Genomic DNA, 22,449 nt, shown 5'->3' with positions numbered 1-22,449 from the left:
TCTTCTCTAATTGCTACTGCTAGTGTTTCTAGTACAATGTCAAATAGTAGAGGTGATAATGGGCATCCTTGTTTCACTCCTGATCTTATTGGGAATGCATCTAGTTTATCCCCATTGCAGATGATATTAGCTGTTGGTTTTAGATATGTACTGTTTATTATTTTTAGGAATGACCCTTCTATTCCTATGCTTTCTAGTGTTTTTAATAGGAATGGGTGTTGTATTTTATCAAAGGCTTTTTCTGCATCTATTGAGATAATCATGTGGTTCTTGCTAGTTTGCTTGTTGATGTGGTCAATTATGTGGATGGTTTTCCTAATGTTGAACCAGCCCTGCATCCCTGGTATGAATCCTACTTGATCATGGTGAATGATCCTTCTGATCACTTGCTGGAGTCTTTTTGCTAGTATCCTATTTAAAATTTTTGCATCTATATTCATTAGGGAGATTGGTCTATAGTTTTCTTTCTCTGTTTTTGACCTGCCTGGTTTTGGAATCAGTACCATGTTTGTGTCGTAAAAGGAGTTTGGTAGAACTCCCTCTTTGCTTATTATGTCAAATAGTTTGTATAGTATTGGGGTTAACTGTTCTCTGAATGTTTGATAGAATTCACAGGTGAATCCATCAGGCCCTGGGGATTTTTTCTTAGGAAGTTCTTTGATGGCTTGATGGATTTCAATTTCTGATATGGGATTATTTAAGAATTCTATTTCCTCTTCTGTTAGTCTAGGCAGTTTGTATTTTTGTATATATTCATCCATTTCTCCTAAATTGGTGTATTTATTGCCATATAATTGGGCAAAGTAATTTCTAATGATTGCCTTAATTTCCTCCTCATTGGAGGTGCTGTCCCCCTTTTCATCTTTAATGCTGTGAATTTGCTTTTCTTCCTTCCTTTTTTTAATTAGATTGACCAGTACTTTGTCTATTTTGTTTGTTTTTTCAAAGTACCAGCTTCTTGTCTTATTTATTAAATCAATAGTTCTATCACTTTCGATTTTATTAATTTCTCCCTTAATTTTTAGGATTTCTAATTTGGTTTTCTGCTGGGGGTTTTTAATTTGATCGCTTTCGAGTTTTTTCAATTGCATTTCCAATTGATTGATCTCTGCTCTCCCTTGTTTGTTAATATGAGCTTTCAGGGATATGAATTTGCCTCTGATTACCGCTTTGGCTGCATCCCAAAAGGTTTGAAAGGATGTTTCGCCATTGTCATTTTCCTTGATGAAATTATTAATTGTTTCTATGATTTCTTCTTTAGCTAAACGGTTTTGGAGTATCATATTGTTTAATTTCCAATTGGTTTTAGATTTGGTTTTCCATGTACCATTACTAATCATTATTTTTATTGCCTTGTGATCTGAGAAGGCTGCATTCATTATTTCTGCTTTTTTGCATTTGTGTGCTATGTTTCTGTGACCTAATGTATGGTCAATTTTTGTGAATGTGCCATGTGGTGCTGAGAAGAAGGTGTATTCCTTTTTATCCCTATTTATTTTTCTCCATATGTCTATTAATTCTAATTTTTCTAAGATTTCATTCACTTCTTTTACCTCTTTCTTATTTATTTTTTGATTTGATTTATCTAAATTTGATAATGGTTGGTTTAAGTCTCCCACTAGTATGGTTTTATTGTCTATTTCTTCCTTCAATTCTCCTAGTTTCTCCATTAGAAATTTGGGTGCTATATTATTTGGTGCATACATGTTGATTAATGATATTTCCTCATTGTCTAGAGTCCCTTTTAACAAAATATAATTACCTTCCCTATCCCTTTTGATCAGGTCTATTTTTGCATTGGCTTTATCAGATATCATGATTACCACTCCTGCCTTCTTTCTATCAGTTGAGGCCCAGAAGGTCTTACTCCATCCTTTAATTCTGACCTTGTGGGTGTCAACCCGCCTCATGTGTGTTTCTTGAAGACAACATATGGTAGGGTTTTGGATTCTAATCCATTCTGCTATTCGTCTACGTTTTATGGGTGAGTTCATCCCATTCACGTTCAAAGTTATGATTGTCATTTGTGGACTCCCTGGCATTTTGATTGCCTTCCCTAATTCTAACCTTTTCTTCTTCGGCTCTACCTTTTAGTCCAGTGATTTACTTTGAATCAGTCCCCCTTGTCCCCTCCCTTGATGTTTCCCTTTTTAGTCCCTCCCTTTTTGTTCCCTCCCCCTCCCCCCTCTCTTTCCCTCCCTTTTTGTTCTCCCTCTCCCCCTCCCCCCCTTGGTTTTCCCTTCTCCTTACCCTTGTTGGGTAAGATAGAATTCAAGATCCCAATGGATCTGGATGTTTTTCCCTCTCAGAGTTGATTTCCCTGAGATTGAGGTTTAAGTAAACCCCCCCCCCCCTCTTCCTCTCCTTCTTATAGGAGTTTTCTTCCCCTCCCCTTCCCCTGTGAATCTTTGTGTGAGAACCATTATTCTATTTGGTCTTTCTTTACCCCCTATTTATACATTACATTTTCCCCACATATTAGTATACATAGGTTGATATAAATGTAGTCCTTATAGAAGAGAGTTTGAGTAAAAGAAGATAACATTTTTCCCCTTTCCTTAATATTTACCTTTTCAGGTATTCCTTGCTCTTTGATTTTCGGTATCAAACTTTCCACAGAGCTCTGGTCTTTTCTTTGCAAAAAGTTGGAAGTCTTCTATTTTGTTGAATGCCCATACTTTCCCTTGGAAGTATATAGTCAGTTTTGCTGGGTAGCTGATTCTTGGTTGGAGACCCAGCTCTCTGGCCTTTCTGAAGATCATGTTCCATGCCTTACGATCATTCAGAGTAGAACTTGCAAGGTCTTGTGTGACCCTGATTGGCATTCCTTTATATCTAAATTGTCTTTTTCTGGCTTCCTGTAGGATTTTTTCTTTTGTTTGATAGCTTTGGAATTTGGCAATTACATTCCTGGGAGTTGTCTTTTGGGGGTTTAGTGTAGAAGGTGTTCTGTGAGCTCTGTCAGTGGATGTATTGCCCCCTTGTTCTAGAATCTCTGGGCAATTTTCTTTGATTATATCTTGTATCACCATGTCCAGTTTGGTGTTTATTTCTGGCTTTTCTGGGAGTCCAATTATTCTTAAATTTTCTCTTCTCCCCCTGTTTTCCAGATCTATCACCTTGTCGGTGAGATATTTTATGTTCTCTTCTAATTTCTTGGTGTTTTGGCTTTGCTTTATTAGTTCTTGCTTTAAAGCCTGGTTTTCTTTTACAGTTTGGTCAAACTGGTTTTGTAGATGCGTGAATTTCTTTTGCATCATTTCCCACTTTTCCTCCCAGAGGGCTTCCATCTTTTTGGTCCTTTCTGATTCAAATTCTTCATGGGTTTGTGGAGAGTTTCTATTTCCTTTGGAGGATTTTGGAGAATTTTCTTGTATATCTTCTTCTATCTGCTCTGTATTTTGTATTTTGGCTCCATAGAATGTGTCCAGAGTCGCCCCTTTCTTATTTTTCTTGGTATTTTGGGGCTTCTGTGCTTCTGTGGAGTTTGTCATCTCTGAACGTGGAGGATTGGCTTTTCTTGTCTTTGTCTGGTGATCAGAGGCTTTAGTCCTGGGCAGATGTTGGTTCTATGAGCGTTCCCTGGGTTAAACTGAATATGCCTCACTGGAACTGGAATGGAAGGGTCGGACCACGAGGCCACACTCTCCCCCTGGCTCGATTTCCGGAAGTTGCCTTCAGAATCGCTGGCCGTGAGGCTGTTTCGTCGGCCTGCGGGGGGATGGGCTGCCGCTTCCCCAAGCTCCGAGAGCACAGACTTTCACTGAGACTTGGATAGCAGGATCCAGCCCGTGAGGCTGTCTTGCCCGCCCTGAGGGTTGCTGTTGTTTTGACCAGCTCTCTGCAGTGGAGGCCCCAGGCAGTAACTTTCACCCGGACCAACCGGCTCTTTGCAGCGGAGGCCCCAGGCAGTAACTTTCACCCGGACTGACCGGCTCTTTGACCGACCGGCTCTTTGCAGCGGAAGCCCCAGGCAGTAACTTTCACCCGGACTGGGACTTGGGTAGAAGACCCTGAGGGTTGTTGTTCCTCAGACCCTGCTCTCTGAGCCCGGCGCGGCTGCCGCTTCCGGGAGCCTTGGACTCTGCGCTCCTACCCCTGAGGTCCGAGTGATCTCGGGTTCTGGCTTTTGAGGGGAGCCGTACCTTTTGAACCGGGTCCAGGTCCAGGAGGAGGGTTCCCAGGGTCTGTGCTGTTGATCGTTTTCAATTTCGGCGCCTTAGGAGCTTCTAGTTTGAGATCGGTCGGGAAGGGTTTTCCGGAGATCTGAACTTCAGCTTTCTCTAAGCAGCCATCTTAACCGGAAGTCTCTAAATTCTGTAACTTCTTAAAACTAGAGTTAAGGTAAAGGCAAGAAAGCATGATAAGAGGATGAACTGTCCTGAACTCCATCATCTAGCATACCAGTTGCCACCTGAACATTTTTACCTGGATGTCCTGTGAGCATCTCAAACTCAGTATATCCAAAACTGGAGTTCATTCTCTCTCAAGAGTTCTAAACTGGTTACGGGGGAACTTAAAAATTATTTTTTATAAATGCATTTCAATATAATTTATTTTGTAATCCTATATATTTTATTTTATATAATTAAAAACATTATCTGAGAGGGTCCATAATGCAATAACAGATTTAAGAACTCCTGTTCTATTTCCCATCCAAACCTATCCCTTCTCCAGACTTCCTTTTTTTCCTTGGAATGCTCTATAATTTTTCATATCATTCCAGATTTACAACCTTAGAGCCATTATTGATTCTTACCTTTTCCTGATCATTTATATTCAACCAATTATCACATCTTATTGACTCTCATTCACATTCTCTTTTTGGATCCATTCTCTTTTCATCACTCAGAGAGGTAGCCCTTCTCACCTCTTGCCTGAACCATTATAATAGCCTCCTAATTGGTCTCCCTGCTTCCAGATGCTTTCATCTCCAGTCCATCCCACACACAGTGGTCAGAAAATATAGATATGCTTATGTCATTCCCCTACTCAGAAAATCTTCTGTGCCTTTCTATTGCTACAAACTCTTCAGCTTGTCATTCAAAGTCTTCCACAATATGGCTCCCTCCTACTTTTCCAGTCTGTCCTAATCATTCTTGCTACTCATTATTCCTACATCATTTTCCATGCCTTTGCCTAGGTTCTTTCATATGTCTGCAAGGCACAATTCTGCCTAAGGCCAGTGCTGAGCCACAGCCTCATTTGTGGCTCAGAGTTATTAATTTTAACCACTCTATGGAAATCAGTCCCTTGGTGTCAATGAACCCAAATCAGAAAAAAAAAGTCTGTTCCAGTGTGGTTCTCATAATTGCTCTATAGTTAGCTATAGAACCTTTGGCAAGGGTTGTTCTGTTTGAGCTTCAGTTTCCTCATCTGTAAAATTTTTGATTTCCAGAGTGGATCATCTTAACAATCTCTTTAAAAATGAAATGTTTTTGTAAGTATCCAAATGGATCCATGACCTCATTGATTCATGAGGTTCTTACAATAATGCAGATCAACACCCATTCTCCCCATGCCTATTCTGTGGCACTCTTCCATGTTCTTCCCAAAGTTCTACCACGTGAGGCCCCATCCATGTGATGGAGCTCTTCCTCGATTTCTCTTGGAGTTTCCAGGGTATTGACAGATGGCTCTGGCTACCCCCATCTCTCCAGCTCATCTTGTCTTTTTGTCATGCAGTTCTTTGGTGACATCCTTCATTCTTGTTCTTCATTGTTTATGTTATGCAGCCTGCCCATACCTACCATATGTGTTTCCATCCCTCTCTGTGTTACTTTAGTTTTTTTCTGATAATAGCATTTCAAGTCTCACTGCTTTATGGTGACATCAAAAAAATGTTTATACGGATAACATGGGTCTACTTAGGAGCCAATTTCCCAAAAGCTATCCAGCTGACTCAACATTTTTTTAAATTTCTGGGTCCCTCTCATTGAATTTCTCTATCCTATACATTTGCCCGTACTGATAGACGGGCTTTATAGTCTATTCCGGTGAATGTTGAAATCCAGGCATTCTTCACGCGTTTAGTGTTTTCTTTCCAGAAGTTAATATAATCCTAAACATTCTTGTGAATTGTTAGGATAGGACCCACTTGGTGCAAAGCAAATGTTGCTGATTTTAGAGTCAGGCTACCCACTCCTAGGCACCCTATCCAAAGTTGTTAGTGTTTGGAGTGTTCTCCAGTGTCAAGTTCCTAAAACAAAGGCCTGACCTGTTTTTCAGCATCTAACCTAGATCGTCTGGAGTTACAGAGTGAGATTTCCTTCTCACTCACAATAACTCAGTATTCTGGTTGTTTTGGAGTTGTTTTAACCTGATCTTTCCTTTGATGTGCACTCTGCTTCAGCTGCTTTTCCCCTCTGCCTTTCTGCCCCCTTCTCCCAGAGGCCAGTTCCCCTAGGAACTTCCATTTTAGAAGGGACCAGACTAGCCAAGCTTCACTCGGCTTCTTTCCCATCTGCCCTCCCCCCTTCCCACACACCTCTTTCAGCTTCTGTGTTCCTTCTCCTATTGGAATGTAAGCTCCTTGAGGGCAGATGCTTTAAGCCTGTGTTATTTCCAGGAGGTTTCATAAATTACCTGACTTATGGAGAGCACTTCATAACACTGGACTCTCAGAAGCTTTTCCCTCTCTCTTTGCTTTTTGTTACCTAAGAAACATCTTTGATAATATATTCTCATGATCCTTACCTTTGTTTGCAACTTGTAAGTGACTTTTTGCATTGTCTCCTTAAAATGAAAAAATAAACATACATTCAAATATCGATGAACTAACTCATAACCTTTTCTGAGCTGATCAAAATTTTAAATGGTTACAGCAGAGGACAGCTGGGTAGCTCAGTGGATTGAGAGCCAGACCTACAGATGGGAGGTCCTGGGTTCAAATTTGGCCTCAGACACTTCCCAGCTGTGTGACCCTGGGCAAGTCACTTAAGAGCCATTGCCTCTTCCTTACCACTCTTCTATCTTAGAACCAATACACAGTATTGATTCTAAGGCAGAAGGTAAGGGTTTAAAAAAATAAAATAAAACAAACAAATAAACAGAAAAATAAATGGTTATAGCTAGTATGTGCATAGGGTTCTTTCTATTCTGTTCATTTTGCATTATCCCACACAGACCATTCCATATATCTGTATACAGTCTTCCTAGTTGTCATTCTCTGGTGGTGATTTAGCATGGTGCATTACTGCAGTGATGCACCAGTCTTTTTAGTCATTTTGTCACTTTGGGCATTCTGAGATATTTCCAGGTTTTGGTTCTATAAATAGCAGTAAAATAAACACCTTCGAACAAATAGGTCATTTGTCTTTTAGCCAATTTCTCGGGGATATATACCCAGAAGTGTGATTATTTAATCAAAGAATATGACCAATTTGTAGCTTTTAAAAAATTAATTTTTGACATTTGGTTTCCTATGTGATCCTGTGTGTTTTATTTTAATGCACTTAAAAGCATTTTTTTTTTCTTTGAGAACAGGTTTATAGGCTTTTGTCAGTCAGCCAAGGGGTCCATGACTTGAAAAGCAATTAAGATCTCATTTCTACAGAAACACTTGAGCAAGTTATATTCCTACCAATAGCATATGATGTACTTGTTTCCTATGTCCCTGTCCATCACTGTAGGTGTGAAAGAGAATTCTTTACTCTATTGTCTATCTTGAGTTAACACTAACTTAAGTACCCCTACTTAGTACCTCACTAGACTGAAGATAGGATTGACTCTCCTTTGTCTACTTTGAAATTGAATCAACAAAAGATTCTACACCCTACTTAGTACTAGGTGAGATTTAGAAAATTCACACCCTTAGCTGTGAATCCTTTTGATGAGAACTTAACCTTCAGACTGTGAGAAGTTGATCCTACAGATGCTGTCCCCTGGGCAGTGCTAGACAATTTGGAAACTGTGATTGGCCCCTGTGAAGAGGGGAAGAGATAAGAAGTCACCCTAAAAGCAAGCCCTAAATTCCCTCAGAGCAAATTGTCTTTGAGAAGATAGTCTGAAGAGGGCCTTCTGGAGATAGTCTTCTGATTGGGGAGAGTCTCTGAGGGAGCTTCACTGGAGACTGTGGTTTGGATCATAGGCTTGGAGCTCAGCTTCAATTTAGACTCTGACTCCTGGACTACTTCAATGGGTGAGTGAAAGGCTGACTCACACTCACCACCAGCCTTCCTGATTGAGAGCTAATTAATCTCTTCCTGGATTAAGCAGACCCAGATTAAACATTTAGGTTGATAGGATAGATAACCTCTCTAACCTCTTCATATTTCTCTACTTTATTAGTTCCTATCCATTTTGTAAATAGATTTCTGACTCGAGATATAAAAAATAATGGTGACCACATAATTTCATAAAATTATTGCCCAACCATTAAATTTTAACCCTTATATAGGTTTTCATATTTAACTTTTTTCCAATTTAAGGAATATTATGAGTTGGTTTATTTTAATACATTATAAATTACAACAGTTAATAATATAACATTTATATTATTTCATTAAGTTTTATTTGCTTTTATCCGATTTCTCATATATCTGTATATAGTCTTCCTAGTTGTCATTCTCTGGTGGTGATTTAACAGAGTGCATTACTGTAATGATGTACCAGTCTGTTTAGTCATTTTGTCACTTTGGGAATTTGGGCTATTTCCAGATTTGGGTTCTATAAATAGCAGTAAAATAAACACCTTTGAATAAATAGGTACTTTGCCTTTTAGCCAATTTCCCAATTAATCTATTTAGATCCCTTTATGGGATTCCTATTCTGTTCCACTGGTCTATTTTTTTAAATCAAGTAGTTTGAATTTTTTTTTTAATCCTTACCTTCCATCTTAGAATCAATGCTGTGTATTGGTTCCAAGGCAGAAGAGTGGTGGTAAGGGCTAGGCAATGTCGGTTAAGTGACTTGGCCAGGGTCACACAGCTAGAAAGTATCTGAGGCCAGATTTGAATCCAGGACTTCCCATCTCTGGGCTTGGCTCTCAATTCATTGAGCCATCCATCTGCCCTCTAAATCAAGTAGGTTTAATAGTTATTGCTTTATAATGTTTTAAAATGTGGAGTTGATTAAGTTCTTCTTCACCCTGTATTGTTACCCTGTATTGTTACTATATTTCAGGACTTCTGGGCCCTATTATTTTATCTAATATGTACTCCTTTCACTGAAAATGGAATGAATAAATGAAATGGCATTTATTGTGTTATGTTGGAGATACAAAATAAGGCAAAAGACAGTCCCTGATCTCAAGTTGCTCACTATCTAATAGGGAAGACAATGCAAAACCAATCCCGTACCAATAAGCTAGTCACAGGATAAACTAGGAGTCTAAGGTGGGGATCCAGAAAGGCTTCTTGTACAAGGTACAGTTTTATCTAGGACTTGAAGAAAGCTTCGAGATGGATATGGCAAGGGATTGCCTTCCAGACGTGAAAAGGCCTCTTTGGATGTGAGGTGATGAGGTCCTGAGCTCGTGTTGTAGCTGAATGGGGGCAGGGAAGAGGAAGTATAAAAGGAATGCTGTGGAAATAGAAATAAAAAAGATTTGGCAAAGAATTCAATATGTGGAGTAAGTGAATGAGAGGGAGACAGTGACTTGGGAGGCTAGTGGTTCTCCCTGCAGTACCAGAAACGTTTGTAAGGGGGAAAGGGCTATGGAAAAAATGAGTTGTTTTAGACATCCTTTAAAAAATTTTTAAAGTTTATTTTAATCCTTACCTTTTGTCTTAGAATCAATACTAAGTATTGATTCCAAGGCAGAAGAGCAATGAGGGTTAAGTGACTGGCTCAGGGTCATACAGCTTAGAAATATCCAATGCCAGATTTGAACCGAGGACCTCTCATCTCCAGGCCTGACTTTCTATCCGCCAAGCCCTCTAGTTTGTTTTGGACATGGTTATTTTGAGGTGCCCACTGGGACATTCATTTGAAACATTAAATATAATTTTATTTTAAAAAAATATTTTTTCTATGGTTACATGATTCATGTTCTCTCCCTCCTCTCCTCTCTTCCTCCCCCTCTCCCAAAGCGATTCTACATTGTCATTCAAAACATTAAAAAGAATTTGTTATATGGAACTATAACTCAGTAGAAGAGAGAGAAGGGCCTTTTGTGTGGATGTAGGAAACGTCTGCATAGATTATCATTGAACTCACTGGAGCTGATGACTTATTTCACCAAGTGATATCATATAGAGCAAAAAAGAGAAAGGGGCCCTGGCCCGAGTGTTGTGCGATACCCGTGGTTGGTTGCATGACTAGGATGAAATCCATCAAAGAAGACCAAGAAAGAGTCCTAGAGACAGCAAGAAAAGACCAGGAGAGAGCAGTGGCAGGAACCCCTAGAAAGAAGAGGGAATCCAGGAGCAATGGCTGATGCATAGTTCCAGAATGCTGCCCATGGCTCAAAGATGAGAACTGAGGAAAGGCATCAGACTTAGTGAGGAAGAGATCCCTGGGATCTTGGGAAGAGCAATTGTCTCTGAATGATGAAGTCTGCAACTAGACTGCAGAAGGTTTAGAAGAGAGTATGAGGAGGGGAATTAGAAGCAGGGAATGTAGGCAGCTTTCTCAAAAGGGTTTAGCCAAGAAAGGGAGGAGACATCCTAGGATAATATGGGCTGTGTTTCCAATGAAGTTAGGTTTTCTGGTTATAAAAATGTTTTCCCAGTTTGTTGCTTTCCTTTTTTTTTAAACCCTTACCTTCTATCATAGAGTCAATACTTTGTATTGGTTCCAGGACAGAAGAGTGGTAAGGGCTAGGCAATAGGGGTTAAGTGACTTGCCCAGGATCACCCAGCTGGGAAGTGTCTGAGGCCAAATTTGAACCTAGGACCTTCTGTCTCTAGTCCTGGCTCTCAATCCACTGAGCTACCCAGCTACCTCCTGCTTTCATTCTAATTTTGGTTGCATTGTTTTTTTGTTTTGTTTTGTTTTGTTTTGTTTAAAACCTTTAAATTTGATATAAGCATAGTCATTCATTTTACACTTTGTAATGTTCTCTCTCTTGCTTGGACTTAAATTCCTTCCTTTCCCACAAATCTGACAGCTATACTATTCTATATTCACCTAATTTATTAAATGATTTCACTCTATATTTGATCATTTAATCATTTTGAATTTATCTTGGTATAGAGTGTAAGATGTTGATCTTAACCTAATTTCTCCCATACAGTTTTCCCATTTTCTCAGCAGTTTTTGTCAAGTTGTGGGTTCTTGTTCCAAAAGCTGAGATCTTTGGGTTTATCATACACTGTCTTACTGAGGTCATTTACCCCAAATCTATTCCATTGATTCTCCATTGATTTTCCTTGACTCCATCATGTCCTTAGGAAATCTCGTCATCAGAACACTCAGCATCCTTCCATATTGGAGCAGCTTTGGAACTCCCCACTCCACAATACCTCAGGACATGGGAGCCCTCTGACTAGACTGCTAGTGAAAAAGCTAGAATCTAAAGCCAGATGTTCTGATTCTAAAGTCATAACCCAAAGATATCTCTCTTAAAAAAAAAAGTTGAGCTCTATTGAGATTATAGAGAATCTTCTTGGACTTTATTTGCTATAATGTGAGAAATTTTTTTCATCAAAGACTAATGCAAGATAATCTTATATAATAGATTTCTGAACTTGGAATCAATAAGACCTGGATGCAGATTTCTCCTCTTGACACTTATTAGCAAGTCACTCTGCATAAATTTGTAGGGTTGTTATATGTATGAAAAGAAACAGGTGCAAAATGAGTTATGTATAAAATTTTTTGTAAAAACCCCATATGTCAAGTTATTATTATTATTAATTTAAAAGATATATTTGAACACAGATATATTTAAATATATTATACATTTTCTTATAAAATGTAATAAAAGCTTTAGCAGAGAAGAGAACATTTGAATTTATGGCTTTACAATAATATTGTAAGGATGATCAGCTGTGAAAAGCTTAGCTCCTCTGTTCAAGACAATAACCCAAGACAATTTCAAATGACCCACAGTGAAAAATGTCATCTACCTTCAGAGAGAACAGATCAGCTCTGAATGTAGATTGTGAAGCATACTTTTAAAAAAATCTTTATTTTTATTGTTTTATTTTGTTTGTGTTTTCTTTTGCAATGTGACTAATATAGAAATATGTTTTGCATGACTTCATATCTATAATCAATACCAAATTGCTTGCTTTCTCAAGGATAGGGGAAGGAGAAGTTTGGAATTTAAAAAAATTTTTAAAGATTGTTAAAAAAATTTTTACATGTAATTGGGAAATATTTAATAAGATAAATTTATTTTTTAAAATGAAATAAATATGGGCTTTGCTTGTGATTAGACTAAAATAATTTGTTGACGATTTGATTGAACACATAATTATTATTTAAAACTTCCTTTTTACAGGATTCTTACTGCCTGGAGAAAAAGAGTAGAAAATGCAAAACAACGAAATTATAAAACCTGCCAAATACTTTTCTGAATTGGAAAAGAGTATCTTGCTTGCATTAGTGGAAAAGTATAAATATGTGCTTGAATGTAAGAAAAGTGATGCCAGGACAATTGCACTTAAGCAGCGGACCTGGCAAGCCTTGGCCCACGAATACAATTCTCAACCGAGTGTATCACTACGAGATTTCAAACAATTGAAGAAGTGTTGGGAAAACATCAAGGCACGGACCAAAAAGATAATGGCACATGAAAGGAGAGAGAAGGTAAAACGGAGCGTTAGTCCACTTCTGAGCACACAGGTAATAGGAAAAGAGAAGATTGCCAGCATGCTACCTGAGCAAATTTACTTTTTACAGAGTCCTCCAGAAGAAGAGTCAGAATACCACCCTGACACGGCCAACCAAGGTATAAATGTTCCTGTACCTGCTTGCTTTTGTTCATTGGGATGCCATCTGCATTGTGTGTGTGTGTGTGTGTAATGTTCCAAATTTTTACATAAACTTTGACATTAGTTCTTGATGTTCCCCACTGAAAGTTGGCGACCATGGAGTTGTAAAGAGTAAAAGAATCAGATGCTAGAATAAGGTATTGAATTATATGTTTGCAACACTTTATCCTTATGGCATCTTTTTTTTTTTAATGCTTACCTTTTGCCTTAGTATCCATTCTAAGACAGAAAAGCGATCAAGGTTAAATGACCTGCTGAGCGTCACATAGCTAGGAATTATCTGAGGCCAGTTATGAACCGATCCTCTGGTCACCAGGTCTGGTACTCTGTCCACTGCCCCTTAAAGCTTGAGGTTATTGTTTAGTCATTCGATCACATCTGACTTTTTGTGATCCTGTAGACCATACTTGCTTGGGATTTTCTTGGCAAAGATGCTGGAGTGGTTTACCATTTCCTTTTCCAGCAAATGAAGGGAAATCGAGTGTTCCCTAAAAGATGGTGGTCTGTTCACTGAGCTACCTATCTACCTCATCCTTATGACATCTTGGAGGGTCTATAGACACTTCCAAAAATGGAAGAATTTTTAATTACCTGAAGACTTCTGTTGATCACATCATTTAATATGATAGATCAGAATATGTTCTGGGGATGGAAATGGGCATTCTTCAAGGAAGATGTGTATGAATGCTTATTATTAAATAGTGCAAAATGAGCATTTCTAAAAGTTTATTGCAAAATATCCCACTGATTCCCAATCTTTAACAATTCCTTAGGGAACTCAAAAATTCACAGAAGAAAATTAATTTAAAAAATTATAAAGAAATAATCATGGCTAGCTTTTGCATAGTACTTTAAGAGTTTTAAAATGCCTTATGAGAAGGCAGCTAGGTGGCTCAGGGATTGAAAGCCAGGTCTAGAGACAGGAGGTCCTGGGTTCAAAACTGAAACTCAAGACACTTCCTAGCTGTATGACCCTGGGCAAGTCTCTTCACCCCCATTGCCTAACCCTTACCACTCTTCTGCCTTGGAAACAATACATAGTATTAATTCTAAGATGGAAGGTAAGGATTTAAGAAAAAAAAATGCTTTACCAATCTTGTCTCAATTAATTCTCACAACAATACTATAAAATAGATGCTATTATTATCCCCATTTTACAGATGTGGAAACTTTGGCAGATAGATTTTAGGTGACTTGCTCAGAGATCACATAGATTGTAAATGTCTGAGCCTGGATTTGAACACTGCCATGGGCCAGGGTCCAGTCCCACTTGTGGCTCCAGGGGGTCATTGATAGGTGGAGCAGATAGGTGAAATGAGAGACAGAAGGCAGCTCTGTGTATATGTTTTTGCCTGGGGCAGATTCTGCATGAAGTGACTGCTTTGCCAGCCCAGGTTTAGCCCTTATTTTTATACCCATTTTCTTGGCACACAGATACATTATTCAACATACATGTTCGATGTTCGAGTAAAGACAATTGGATAAGTGATACATTAACGTTTAACAAATTGTTTGATTAGCATTCTGAGATCATTCTGTACATTTGTATGATAACTATTGGTTTTGATAGGAAACAGAAAAGTTCTACACAACATAAATGATTTTTTCACAGATGGCTTGATTTTCTCATTAACCTGTGAGGAGCTTTGAGCTTACAGACAATCAAAGAAAATCACTTATTACCTTTAATAAAAAATAGATAATCAGCTTCTAAAGACAATTAACAATCATAGTAGTGAGGTTGAGAGATCAGAGGGGTACTGAGAACACAATTCAGATTTAATATTAGGCTGATCATTTTTCAGAGATAATTAGGGAGTTTCTCAAGGGGAGTTTTGGTTGGTAGAATCAAGTCACTGAGGCATGATGGAGCTTGGTGTACCTGTACAAGTCTTTACTGATGAATAATTTATGTACTGGCTTTAGGAGAATGAGTTTCTGTACAGGGGGAGTAGGGGATATTCTGGGTTTGGCTTGTGGGTACAGCAAAAGTTAACCCATAATAGTCTTTTGGGTTTGGTTTTGTGAGTCTAATGTTTTGGTGATATTTTGGGAAAATAGTGTGCAAGCATTTTGCTCTTATATTACTTTTTCTGAGACTAGGGAGAGGACAACAATCATGTCAATTTCATTAATAAGGGATGTTGATGAGAGAAGTCATGAAGAGGGGGCTGAGTGGCCAAGTCGGCTGGGAGCCATCAGGCCATGACGCCTTGACAGAGTCACATTTGGTAGCTAAGGAGGCCACAGAGTGGCCCTTGGCAAGATGTGATTACCCATTCAGTTCCCCTTGCATGATATCTCTCATCAATGCCCCTTACCTATGGCATTGACATGATTATTACTCCCCCTAGTCTCAAAAGGAATAATGCAAGAGCAAAATACCTATACCTGAATTCTCTAAAACATCACCAAAAGATCAGACCCTCTAACCCTATCCAAAAAGACTATCATGGGTTAACTTTTACTTAGGTACATAATCCCCAGTGAAACCACAGCTACAGGCCAAGCCCCAAACTTCCCACTCACAGAAACCTATTCTCATGAAGCCAACACACAAATCAATAATAAAGGCCCATACAAAACATACAGGTACATTAAGCTTCAATATGCCTCAGTGACTCAAATTCACAAACCAGTAACTCAGAAACTCCCTAGTAAACCCCGAAAAATAATCAGTCTAAATCTGAATTTGTGTTCCCAGTGTCTTTCAGCCTCAATGATATGATTGTTGAATTGTCTTTTAAGAACTTCTGATTAATTATTCCATTTTATTAAAAGCAATAAGTAATTTTCCTTGATTGTTTGTAACCTCAAAACTCTTCACCAGGTAATGAGAAAATTAAGCCACCTGTGATGAAATAATTTATCTTGTGTGGAATCTTTATGCTCTCTATAATCACAATACAAGAATATAGAATATTAAGTGATTTGTTAAAAGTTAATGTATCACTTTTCCCATTATCTCTCTTTGGACATGTGTGTTGGGTAATGTATCTGTGTGCCAAGGAAATGGGTATAAAAATAAACACCAGACCTGGGGATGGCGGAGCAGCTATCAGATGCAAAGCAGTCCCATGGCTGTATAGATACAGCTGTCTTCTGTATGTTATTTTCTTGACTGATTGTTCACCACCCGTCAGGAACTCCTGGAGTCGCAAGTGACCTGGACCTTGTCCACGGCACAAGTCCATTCCTGTCAAAGAGCCACTTTGTGACCTCTTTTTTTTTTTTATAAACCCTTACCTTCTGTCCTGGAGTCAATACTGTGTATTGGCTCCAAGGCAGAAGAGTGGTAAGGGCTAGGCAATGGGGGTCAAGTGCCTTGCCCATGGTCACACAACTGGGAAGTGTCTGAGGTCAGATTTGAACCTAGGACCTCCCATCTCTAGGCCTGACTCTCAATCCACTGAGCTACCCAGCTTCCCCCCTTTGTGACCTCTTGGTGTTCATGAGTGATCTTGTCAAGACATCATGGCCTGACAGCTCCCAGCAGAACACAAGGCTTCCTGACTCCATGAATTATGAACTGTTTGACAATATGTCACAAAGAATTCATTTAAGGAAAATGAAGGATTATTGCAAAATAAAAAGAAATGATGGCTTGGTATCACAATTCAAAGGGCTGATAATCATTGAACTATTTGTAGATAAGTAACGAACAAAAAGAAATGGCTATGCAGAGATACCTTCATCTTTAGGAAAATGTCAGAAAAATATTTCCATATCAATTTGGAAACCCTCATCTTAGGTACTATTTTTTTAAATGAAAGTTTTTTTAAAATCAATTATTTAAACCTGGGACACATTTTCCCATGGGATCAGTCCAACAAATATTGATTATACATCTGTTGTTTGTAAAGCACTATGTATGGTGAGAGCTGAGATTTAACTGATGTCCATGATGATCAGCAATATCTTACTCTTATTAGATTTCATAATGGTTTTTTTCTTTCCTACCTTTTTATAGTATCTCTATCACTAATTTGCTATAGTCTCCAATTCCTCCCCAATCAAAATAAAAGCCCTTTGCAGCAGATAAATGCAGTCACACAAACCAACTCCACACATTTGTTATCTCTTAATTTGTACGTCTCATTTAGTACCTCTTGCCCATTACCTTTCTGCTAAGAAGAGGATCTTTTTTGACTCCTTAGTAAATGGAATTGGCAGTATCAGACATATAACTTTATGTATCTGGACAATAAACTTTTATTGGCATTTTTAAAAAATTGATGCCTTTTGGGACTTTGTTATATTAAACTAATTTCCCAATATGTTCTTCCACTCTACCTCCAACTCTAACCTTGAGATATCTCTTATAACAAACAGTTAAAACAGAACCAGCAGATCATTAGTATTTTTTGTCATATATGTTCCCCAAGTCCAGCATTCTATCCAACATGCCACTTAGCTGCCAACATGAATGTTAACATAGATAGCATACTTGTCAGACTCTAGAACAAAGTTGAGAGATATCAATAAATTGGCCGATTGAATCGAGATCACAGAAGACGAGAGTGAGAAGAGTAAGAGAAAAACTTTGAAATAAAGCTGGAGATGTGTCAGAGACAGTCTTGAGCTCGAGGCTGATGAATTTATTTTTTTAACTTAGAGGTGATGGGAAACCACTGAAGAATTTTAAGCAATTCTTAAGATTAAGAAAGTCTGATGGACCAAGGATACAATTAGTTCCTTTTCAAATTCTTTGGTATTCTTATTCCCAAATAACTTTTACTATGAAATTTTCATATTCTTTAGAATTTCCCATGGGGGGGAGGGGCGGGAACAGCTGAATGGCTCTGTGGATTGAGAGCCAGGCCAAGAGATGGGAGGTCCTAGGTTAAAATCTAGCCGCTGACACTTCTTAGCTATGTGACCCTGAGCAAGTCATTTGACCCCCATTACCTAGCCCTTACCACTCTTCTACCTTGGAACCAATACACAGTATTGATTCCAAGACAGAAGGTAAGGGTTTAAAAAAAATTTTCCCACAGGGACTAAAATTGATATAGTCTTCCAAGGCATAATAAAGCATTTCCCTCATTTAATAATACTTTCTTTTATTGCTTCCACTGGAATTTAATATTTTTATTTACTTATTACTGGGTCTAATAGCTAAGTATTAAATGCTTTCTATCACTCAATTTTTTTCATTTTATTTTCTATCTGTCTTGTTATTATATTGGAATACAATTAATTATTTTTATTTTATAAAAACCCTTACCTTCCATCTTGGAGTCAATACTGTGTTAAGGGCTAGGTTAAGTGACTTGCCCAGGGTCACATAGTTGGGAAGTGTCTGAGGCCAGATTTGAACCTAGGACCTCCCTTCTCTAGGCCTGACTCTCAATCCACTGAGATACCCAGCTGTCCCCTACAACTGATTTTTAATTACAAATCACAATCTTGCCACTCCATTAAAATATTCTTCATGGATATCTTTTGTCTTTACACTACCTTCCTTTTCAAAACTATCCCATCCCCCAGCTCCCACCATTCTTTCTAACAAAGAATAAAGCAAAAAGCAGTTCAACAAGGCTGGTCTAGCACTTCAACTAAATCTGACAATATGTGCGAGGTTCCACACCAACAGTCCCTGATATTCTGCAAAGAAGGGAAGAAGGTGCAATTTCTCATCTCTTCTTAGGGCCAAGCTTGATCATTATAATTACACAGAATGCTGAAGGCATTTTGAACTTGTTATCTTAAATTATTCCCTTGGATTTTCTCAATTTTCATCAATGTTGTCTGTATGATATGAAGTTTATATTTCTTATTTACTACATTTATGATATTTCTTTTTCATTTCTGAAAATGGCAACCAACATTTCTTTACTATATTAGTTACAGGGGACCTTGTTTGTATTTTTAAGGGGGGAATTTTTCTAGCTAGTATGATTTCAGTTCTTGGTTTTAAATATGAACTCTTTACTACATTAATCAAAACATTATTCCTTTCTATTTAAGATCTATAATAAAGAACATGTTTTGAAAGTTGGTGGATAAAATCTAACCACTTATCTGCTAAGTTAATTATAGGAGTTTTTCTTTGTTTTATACTTAATCTGATACATTGATAAATTTTCTTTTTGTCATGCCTACTTTAAACCCAGTGAATAACTCTTTTGTTTATTTGTCTGTTTATACCAATACTGTGTATTGGTTCCAAGGCAGAAGAGCAATAAGGGCTAAGCACTGGGGGTTGTGATATACCCAGGGTCATGCAACTAGGAAGTATCTGAGGCCAGATTTGAACTGAAGAGCTCCCATCTCTAGACCTGACGGTCAGTCTACTAAGCCATCTTGCTGCTTCAAATAATTCTTAATGCTTATAAGATTTCTTATGGGATTATTGAATCTAAGTTCCTAAGGCTAGCTTTTCTGTGCAGGTGAGTGGGTGCATTGCCATTTTCTGGTGTGGGAATAAAAACCACATTGGATAATAATAGAATTTATGTGGCGCTTTAAGATTTGCAGAGTTCTTGTGTTTGAGAAGAGTATGGAGGGACTGGACTTTCCTGTGACCTCTTTCTCCTTCCCAAGACAGTATCTAGAGTTGAGCAAAGAGCTCAGGGCAGTGACTGGATAGAGATGGTCTACAGGACCCCCAGTTCCTCTCCTATAAGATAATCCCTAGTTTTCTGTTTGCCAAATAGGTAAATTCTCACTTTTCTCAGTGCCTTTACTATGATGGACTTGGAAAAGTTTTCCTTTGATATTTTCCTTTGTTTTTTTAAATTGCTTGGTCAAGGGCAGCTAGGTGGCTTAGTAGATTGATAGCCAGGGAGGTTTGGGGTTTAAATCTGGCCTCAGATACTTTCTAGCTATGTGACCATGTCCAAGTTACTTAACTCCCACTGCCTAGCCCTTATCACTCTTATGCCTTGGAACCAATACACAGGATAGGTTCTAAAATGAAAGAGAAGGATTTAAAAAATAAAAATAAAGTGCTTGGTCAGAATTTGTTTCTTATTTTGTACTTGACACCTCCTAACCGCCAAGAAGAAGATTTCCGGGTACAAAACAGAACTGAAAAAGAGTATGACTATTATGTATAACCTGCTTTTTAAAAAAGTATGTAATTAATTTAGCATGTTATTTTCAAAGCTGTCCTGCTTCTCTCTATTTCTTTTTTTTTTTAAATATATTTAATTTGATCATTTCCAAGCATTATTCGTTAAAGACATAGATCATTTTCTTTTCCTCCCCCCCCACCCCCCATAGCCGACGCGTAAGTCCACTGGGCATTAGATGTTTTCTTGATTTGAACCCATTGCTTTGTTGATAGTATTTGCACTAGAGTGTTCATTTAGAGTCTATCCTCTGTCATGTCCCCTCAACCTCTGTATTCAGGCAGTTGCTTTTTCTCGGTGTTTCCACTCCCATAGTTTATCCTTTGCTTATGAATGGTGTTTTTTTCTCCTGGATCCCTGCAAGTTGTTCAGGGACATTACACCACCTCCAATGGAGAAGTCCATTACGTTCGATTATACCACAGTGTATTAGTCTCTGTATACAATGTTCTCCTGGTTCTGCTCCTTTCGCTCTGCATCACTTCCTGGAGGTTGTTCCAGTTCACATGGAACTCCTCCACTTTGTTATTCCTTTTAGCACAATAGTATTCCATCACCAACATATACCACAGTTTGTTCAGCCATTCCCCAATTGATGGGCATCCCCTCATTTTCCAATTTTTGGCCACCACAAAGAGCGCAGCTATGAATATTTTTGTACAAGTCTTTGTGTCCATTATCTCTTTGGGGTACAGACCCAGCAGTGCTATCGCTGGGTCAAAGGGTAGATATTCTTTTGTCGCCCTTTGGGCATACTTCTCTCTATTTCTTTTTGAAGTTCTTTTGTTGTTGTTTTCTTGTGAGCAATTTTAAAAATGTTTCATTGAATTTTCTTTCTTTTCTTTTCTCTCTTTTGTTTAATCAAAACTATTGGTAGCTAACTTCTTTCCTATAATCCTCCCTCCCTCTCTAAGAAATAAAATAAAAATACAATCTTTGAAACAAATAAAGAAAAATAAATTCACACATTTGCCATGTCCAAAAATATATCGCTCATATAATGAATCCATCACTTTTCTGGCAAGAGGTAGGCAGTATGTTCCATCATTAGTGACTCTGGAATCATGACTGATTATCATATTGATCAAATTCTTAGGTCTTTAAAAAATGTTGTTACAATGTTGTTATTATATATAGATTCTCTTGTTTTTGGTCACTTCACTCTGCATCAGTTTATGTAAGCCTTCCCAGGTTTCTCTGAAACCATCCCTTTTGCCATTTTTTCATTGCTTAATAATAATATTCCACTACAGTTATATGCCAGAAATTGTTCAGATATCTCTAATTGATGGACATCCTCTTTGTTTCTAGTTTTTTTTTCATCTTTGTGTTTGTGTTTTGCTACTCCAAAAAGAACTGCTATTAATATTTTTGTGTATGTGGATCTCTATCCTCTTTTTTGATCTGTTTGGTGATAGGTTTACCTAATCCATTATTATTTCCTTTGTCTCATCTATATCACAAAGGTGATATTATTCCCCCTCCTTACACCAAAAAACTATGAAGTAAGAATAACAGGAAAGGAGCTGAATTTTTTATGCCATTTCCTGATGTCTCAGGTGTAGTATAGATTAATGAACTGGGAATTAGAAGCTTGAAAGATCTCTCTCTGCTATTAACTTCCTTTGTTACCTTGAGTATATGTGATTTCTATGTTTTTCTTTTTCTTTTTTTTAAATAAAACCTTTTCCTTCTGTCTTAGAATCAATACTGTGTATTGGTTCCAAGGCAGAAGAGTGGTAAGAGCTAAGCAATGACTCACCCAGGGTCACACATCTAGGACAAGTCTGAGACCAGGTTTGACCCAAGACCTCCCATCTCTAGGTTATTCTCAATCCACTGAACTACCCAGCTGCCCCTGATTTCTAGGTATTTCACTTGAAAAATGTGAAAAATGATACCTATACCTCCTTCCTCTCTCACCAGGACTTTATGCTCACAAATAGCAATGAAATGCAGTTGGGGATTGGAAACAACTTATTTTTAGGACTAAGGTTGTTTCATTACTTCATTAAGAAAATGGCTATCTAGTAGCCAACAACAGCTGTTTAATTAATAGCTTAAAGGAATAAATGTAGCTTTTTGTTGGCCATTAGGTGGCACAGTGGATAGAGCAGTGGACTGGGATTCCAGAAGATGTGAGTTGAGTCTTCTTGTCTTCGACATTTTCTAGCTCTGTGAGGCACTTTAATTCTTTTACCTTTAATTTATTCATCTGTAAAATACAGATAATAATATTTTTGTTCAGTCGTGTTGACTCTTCATGGCCCCATTTTTTTTTTTAAGCAAAAGACACTGGAGTGGTTTGCCATTTCCTTCTCCAGCTCATTTTACTTATGAGGAAACTGAGGCAAACAGAGTTAAGTGACGTGCCTCAGGTCACACAGTTCATATCTGATAGTCAGTTTTGAATTCAGGAAGATGAGTCTTTCTGACTCTAACTAAGTCTGGCACTATTTCATCCACTGTGCCACATTGCTGCTGGGGATAAT

The 22,449-nt window shown here is 38.0% G+C and overlaps 1 protein-coding gene across 2 annotated transcripts in view; it reads left to right on the top strand.

Annotated features, from left to right (window-relative positions):
* The window catches only part of MSANTD3 (Myb/SANT DNA binding domain containing 3), a 42,063-nt gene that overhangs the window by 14,271 nt on the left and 5,343 nt on the right, over positions 1 to 22,449 (top strand). For both annotated transcript variants that reach the window (XM_056805896.1, XM_056805895.1), the window contains exon 2: positions 12,389 to 12,838. In XM_056805896.1, coding sequence (XP_056661874.1) covers positions 12,421 to 12,838 — 418 coding nt within the window. In that variant the 5' untranslated portion in view covers positions 12,389 to 12,420. The remainder of the gene's footprint in view (positions 1 to 12,388; positions 12,839 to 22,449) is intronic.

Source organism: Monodelphis domestica, chromosome 7, assembly GCF_027887165.1.
Source record: "Monodelphis domestica isolate mMonDom1 chromosome 7, mMonDom1.pri, whole genome shotgun sequence".
NCBI classification, from domain to species: domain Eukaryota; kingdom Metazoa; phylum Chordata; class Mammalia; order Didelphimorphia; family Didelphidae; genus Monodelphis; species Monodelphis domestica.
This window is presented reverse-complemented; position numbering and strand designations above follow the sequence as displayed.